The sequence below is a fragment of the Mandrillus leucophaeus genome, unplaced genomic scaffold (genome assembly GCF_000951045.1).
Source record: "Mandrillus leucophaeus isolate KB7577 unplaced genomic scaffold, Mleu.le_1.0 Scaffold614, whole genome shotgun sequence".
In the NCBI taxonomy this organism is placed as follows: domain Eukaryota; kingdom Metazoa; phylum Chordata; class Mammalia; order Primates; family Cercopithecidae; genus Mandrillus; species Mandrillus leucophaeus.
Genome location: NW_012106631.1, coordinates 2027650 through 2034582, shown reverse-complemented (window position 1 = coordinate 2034582; position 6933 = coordinate 2027650). Strand labels below are relative to the sequence as shown.

At 37.5% G+C, this 6933-nt stretch overlaps 1 protein-coding gene across 2 annotated transcripts in view; it reads right to left on the bottom strand.

Moving 5' to 3' along the window:
• Window positions 1-5962: 5962 nt before the first annotated feature.
• NUP35 (nucleoporin 35kDa) overlaps window positions 5963-6933 on the bottom strand; it is a 43309-nt gene continuing 42338 nt past the window's right edge. For both annotated transcript variants that reach the window (XM_012000066.1, XM_012000065.1), the window contains one exon: window positions 5963-6595. In XM_012000066.1, the coding sequence (XP_011855456.1) occupies window positions 6518-6595 (78 nt within the window). In that variant the 3' untranslated portion in view covers window positions 5963-6517. The remainder of the gene's footprint in view (window positions 6596-6933) is intronic.

The window sequence follows — 6933 nt, the reverse complement described above, 5'->3', positions numbered from 1 at the left end:
AAATAAAAGGCATCCAAGTAGAGAGAAAGTCAGTCTATCTCTGTTTGCAGACAATATGACTCTATACCTAAAAAACTCCATAAGCTCTGCCCATAAGCTCCTAAATCTGATATACAACTTCAGCAAAGTTTCAGGATATAAAAATCAGTGTACAAAAATCAGTAGCATTTCTAAACACCAAGACCGTCCACGCCAAAAGCCTAATAAAGAATGCAATACCATTCACAATAGCCACGAAAGTTATAAAATACCTAGAAATACAGCTATATACAGATATATATACATATATATATGAGTATATTAAGTATTAACTTACAAGATCACAAGGTCCCACAATAGGCTGTCTGCAAGCTGAGGAGCAAGGAGAGCCAGTGAGTCCCAAAACTGAAAAACGGAGTCCGATGTTCGAGGGCAGGAAGCATCCAGCACGGGAGAAAGATGTAGGCTGTGAGGCTAGGCCCGTCTCTCTCTTTTCATGTTTTTCTGCCTGCTTTGTATTTGCTGGCAGCTGATTAGATTATGCCCACCAGATTAAGGTGGATCTACCTTTCCCAGTCAACTGACTCAAATGTTAATCTCTTTTGGCAACACACTCACAGACACATCCAGGATTAATACTTTGTATCCCTCAATTCAATCAAGTTGACCCTCAGTATTAACCATCACACAGACTAAACAGACAACCTACAGAATTAAAGAAAATATTTGCAAACTATACATCCCACAAAGGTCTAATATCCAGAATCTATATGGAACTTAAATTAACAAGCAAAAACAACCCCATTAAAAAGTCAGCAAAGGATATGAACAGATACCTTTCAAAAGAAGACATATATACAGCCAACAAGCATATGAAAAAATGTTCAACATCACTAGTCACAGAAATTCAAATCAAAACCACAATGAGATATCATCTCACACCAGTCAGAATGGCTATTAAAAGTCAAGAAAAATGTTGGCAAGGTTGCAGAGAAGAGAGAACACTTATACACTGATGGGAGGAAGGTAAATTGGTTCAGCCATTGTGGAAAGCAGTGTGGCAATTCCTCAGAGAACTGAAAACAGTATTACCATTCAACCCAGCCTCACTGTTGGGTATATACCCAGAGGAATATAAATCATCCTACCATAAAAATACATGCACACGTATGTTCATCACAGCACTATTCAGAACAGCAAAGACATGGAATCAACGTAAATACCCAACAACAGTAATAGACTGGATAAAGAAAATATGCTATATATACTCCATGGAATACTACACAGCCATAAAAAAGAACAAAATCATGTCGCTTGCAGCAACATGGATGGAGAGGCAGGCCATTATACTAAGCAATCTAACACAGGAACAGAAAACCAAATACTGCATGTTCTCATTCCATGTGTACTCAATGTGGAAGCTAAACATTGACTACACAAGGACACAAAGAAGGGAACAACAGAAGTTGGATGGTGGGAGAAGGGAGAGGACTGAAAAACTACCTATCATGTACCATGCTTATTATGTAAGTGACAAAATAATCCCTGTAATCACAATTAACATATGTAACACAATGTAATCACAATTAACAATGTAATCACAATTAACATATGTAGCAATACTGCATATGTACTCTTGGACCCAAAATAGAAACTAAACACGTAAATCTTAAAATGTTACAGTTGAACAAAACTGCATTCTAAAAAAAAAAAAAAGTTTTTATCCTATTGCTGTTACTACATATCTATGTGATCTTAGACATTAATGTATCTGTGTTCTTACCCTCTGTTCTAGTTGTTGTGTACCCTACAACAAATCAAAACATGGATGATCAAATATGGTAATATACATATGAGAGAATATTATTCAGCCTTAAAAAGGAAATTCTGACATATGCTATAACATATATCAATCTTGAAGATATTATGCTAAATGAAATAAGCAAGTCACAAAAATACAAATACTGCAAGATCCCACTTATATGAGAAAGCATAGTCAAAAGTTTGGAGCTGGAAAGAATAGCGGTTGCTAGGACCTGGGAGAAGGGGAGGGGTATTATTTAATGGATAGTTTCATTTTTGCAAGATTAAAAGAATTATGGCAATGGATAGTGATGATGGTTGCATATTATGAATGTATTTGATATCACTGAACATCTCTTAAAAACTGTTTTAAGATGAGATGGGCACGGTAGCTCTCACCGGCAACCCAGCACTTTGGGAGGCTGAGGTAGGCAGATAGCTTGAGCCCAGGAGTTCAACACCAGCCTGGGCAACGTGGCAAACTCTACTAAAAAATACAAATTAGCCAGGCATGGTGGTATATGCCTGTAGTCCCAGCTACTCAGGAGGCTGAGGTAGGAGGATCACTTTAGCCCAGCAGGTTGAGGCTGCAGTGAGCTGTGATTCCACCACTGCACTCCAGCCCAGGTGAGAGACCCTGTCTCCAAAAAAAAAAAAAAAAAGTTAAGATGGTAATTTTTATGTAGTATGTATTGTACCACAAGAAAAAGTATTTTTTTTAAAGAAATAACTGGCCGTATCCAATGGCTCATGCCTATAATCCCAGCACTTTAGGAGGCTGAGGCGGGTGGATCATCTGAAGTCAGGAATTGAAGACCAGCCTGGCCAACATGGGAAACCCTGTCTCTACTAAAAATACAAAAATTAGCTGTGCATAGTGGTGGGTGCCTGTAATCCCAGCTACTCAGAGAATCACTTGAACCTGGGAGGCAGAGGCTGCAGTGAGCCAAGATCCTGCCATTGCACTCCAGCCCACACAACAAGAGCAAAACTCCATCAAAAAAAAATTAATAACTGCAAGTACTCTGGATGCCCTAAGTTACATGCATCCCAAAAGGTTAGAGATAAACCACAAAAATTCAGAGGACAACCACATTGGTAAAGTTATGAGGGGTTCACTGGTCTGGAGCATGCTAGGACTGCCCCTCACTAATGGATAAATTATTTCACCTTGATCCTCCTACCATTAAAAAGAGATACAGCACTTTATAGGCTTCTGGATTTTAGCAACACAAATTGTAGACAGGAAAATTCCTTTGACCCATTTCTTATGTGGCTTAGATTTTAATGGGGCCCAGAGTGAGGGCGTTTGGGAGCAAGTTCAGGCTTATAGTACAAATAACTCGACATTTAGGCCATAGGACCTGGCAAATCCCATGATGCCAGAGACACTCCTGGTAGACAAGGATGCTACGTAGAGTCTCTGGCAAGCCCTGGTTGCATAAGTTGTAACACAGACCTTTAGGTTTCTGGAGTTAAGTCAGTCTTTCCATAGCAGATAACTAGTCACTATTTAAAGAGTAGCTCCTCACATCAGAGCACATCAACTATGTGACCAGAGCTATCCATCACAAGCTGGGTATTGTCAGATCCACCAAACCCTAAGAATAGACCAGCATAGTAATAACTCATGGTACATTCAGGATGGTGCCCAAGCAGTTCCCAGGGCTCCAACTTTCAGGAAAAGGTGGCCCATGTAACTTACCTCCAAGACACCAGCACCTTTCCCTCAGCTTATGGCTTCGTTGGGGTTCACCACTACAATTAGGTGACACAGGAGGAAAAAACCCCACGCTTGATTCACAGATAAATCAGCTTGGTATTTTACTGTAAACCAAAGACTGACTCCTGCCATATTAGCCTGAGTAGACTTGAAAAGCGCAGATAAGGAAAAAGCTCCCTAGAGGCCTGAGCTTCAAGCAATAAACCTGGTCAGCACTTTGCTCATGATGTAACATAAAATGAAATGCTCACCAGACTGTATGTCATCTTTCTAGGCATTTAGCTTGCTGAAGGTGCATTTTCTAGTCTATTCCTCAGGACACACTCAAGGGAAACACGTTCCCTGAATTCTTGCATGTTGATAGTGTCTGAGGAGCTATTTTTATACTTAATCAGTTTTGGTAGATACAAAATCTTTCACTCAAACATTTTCTTTCTACAGATACCTTAAAGGGGCTATTCTTTTTCCTCCTGACATAGTGCTGCTGTTTTAACTCTTGCTCTTATAAGTCAGTTGCTGTTTTTGTCTAGTCAAACCCAGTTTGTATATTGCCATTTGTTGTTCCGGTATAATCTCAGGTAGGCAGGGTTGTTTTCAAAGTAGTCATTTGATTTTGTTCTGTATGTTGCGTTTTTTCTTTTCTGTCTCTAAAGTTTGTCATATCCCTACTAATCCTTTTTATCTCTTTTCTTTCTGATTTCTAAAAGTCCTCCATTTTTATTATTCATTTCGCTTAGGGTATTATCTGTTGTTGTTCATCAGCTGTCATTTATTCTAGTCTTAATTTATGGTGATTTTTTCCTCTATTACTACTATTTCCCCAAGTTCTTCAATTTTATTTTTGTTTTCTCATATCTTGTATCATTTTCTAAACATCTTAAAACTCAATTTTAAGTATACTCTATAGCTTTTATCTATTTTATGGGCATGCCTTTCTGGTGTGCTTTCAATGTCTACAGGGATGTTATTTTTTTCCTTATACTCTTTAACAACCTTGCATTGACTACAGTTTCATATCATTTATTTTTGTTTGAAGTCAGCTTCTCTGAGGTTTTAAAAGGAGGCTTAGTTCAGGGTAACTTTTCTAACATCACAGATATTCCACTTTTGTTGTTTTTATATAGTGTTCAAAAATAAGACAGCTTGCTTTCTGAAATTTTCCTGGATCTTTTAAACTAAATGATAGATACAAAGATGGGTAGGATATGATACTGGGAGAAATAATAAAATATAGCAAACAAGTATTTTTGGCCCAAAAGCAAACTTCACACTCCATGAAGGCCTATGCAAATAAATAAAACACTCCCTTCAATAAACAACTCTTTTAATAAAATGTGTATTAATTCAAATACAAATGCAGAACTTGTAAAATGGAATTTAGTAGCCAGTTCTAAATTGAATAACTGAGTTCTGCACATAATGAAATAGGATATAAATATAATCCTAAATTGGAAGAAAAAGACTTCAATGTAAAAGTTTTCAGATGAAAATACACTCTATAAATGCATTTTCATTCATGCCAGTACATTCCTCAGTATTACTTAGTAATACTTCCCAGTACTTTGGGAGGTCATGGCAGGCGGATCACTTGAGTTCAGGAGTTCCATATCAACCTGGTCAACATGGCGAAATCCCGTCTCTACTAAAAATACAAAAATTAGCCAGGCATGGTGGCGCACGCCTGTAGTCCCAACTAATTGGGAAGCTGAGGCACAAAAATCACTTGAGCCCAGGAGGTAGAGGCTTCAGTAAGCCAAGATTGCACCACTGCACTCCAGTCTGGGTGATAGAACAAGACTCTATCTAAAAAAAAAGATACTAATTATGTCCAGTGGGATACTGACATTGTAATTCCAAGTAGAAATATTTTTTGATATATCCTCAAGTATTTAGAGTAAAATGACATCTTATCTGAGATGTGCTTTAAACAAAATAAAAGGGGAAGAAAAGAAACAAGTATGGCAAAATTTAACGGTAATTAAAGCTGGTATATAGTGGTTCATAACATATTTTCTCTTTCAAAGAGTACTTAAAGCTTTTTATAATAAACTGCACTTTCAAAAAATGTTCAATACATATTGATATCATTTGGGTATCTGTCCCCACCAAATCTCATGTTGAAATATGATCACCGATGTTGGAAGTGGGGACTAGGGTGAGACGTTTAGATCATGGGGGCAGATGCCTCATGAATGGCGTGCTGCCCTCCCTGCAGTAATGAGTTCATGTGTGATCTGGTTATTGAAAAGTGTCTAGAACCTCTTTCTTCCTGCTCTCTTCCTCTCTTTCACCATGTGATATGCTCACTGTCCTTCAGTTTCCTCCATGAGTAAAGCATCACGCTTCTTGTACAGCTACAAGTCAAATAAACCCTGAGCCAAATAAACCTCTTTTATTTTTAATAAATTACCCAGCCTCAGGTATTCCTTTATAGCAATGCAAACAGACTAATACACATATCATTGACAAGGTTTATTATCAAGAAACTTTAGTACTAAGTTTTTAAAAAGAATGCTCGTTTTAGAATACATCAAGAGGACATTCTGTGACAGGACATATACAAACAAGGATAATTAAAATATTAAATACTATCTAAATTAAAAGACCATAATTCAAATTGCTAATTATAATCTTTGTGTCAGTAGAAATAACTACAGTTCCCCTTCATGAAATTCACCCCCACGTTCTCATGAAGACTAAGAAGTCTCACCACAATTTCAGTTATTTAATTTACAATAATCAATGCTGAGTTTTCGGTGCTGAAGCATGCACTGTTACAGAAAGCACAAAATCCTATTCACAGGGATTTTTAGTTTTCTTTAAAATGTATCTCAAGCATCTTTTAAAGTGCGAGCTACGAAAAGGCTGTATCCTTAATGAAAAAGGCTTCTTTCTAAAAGAAGTATGAGACAGCTATCCAATATTGCAGGAACGGTTATATAACTAACCGAAGGAACCAGCAGCACTCTGCTAACTCGGTTTTAGTGTAGCAACCTCCTCCTTGGTCTTCTACTACCAGCCAAACATGTACTCCATTGCTTTGGATACAAGACTTTCATCTTTTTTTGGCGTTTGTCTGTCAGAAATAACCTATTAAAAACACATACACACACAAAGCTGTTAAGTTATTGTTACTTCAGTGTCATAGTCAATTCTAGAATTGCTCATTTAAAAGAGAAACACCAAAATGCATGTATAGCACTGAATTGTATATTTTTAAAATTAATATATGGACTTAGAATATCCTTATGCTTTTAAGAATGCCAAAATTTCATTTCTTTGGAAAAGCAAATAGTATCTGTTTCTTAAATTAGAAAATTTAATAGCTGTGTGCAGTGGCTCATGTCTGTAATCCCAGCACTTTGGGAGGTCAAGGTGGGCAGATCACTCGAGGTCAGGAGTTCGAGACCACTATGGCCAACATGGCC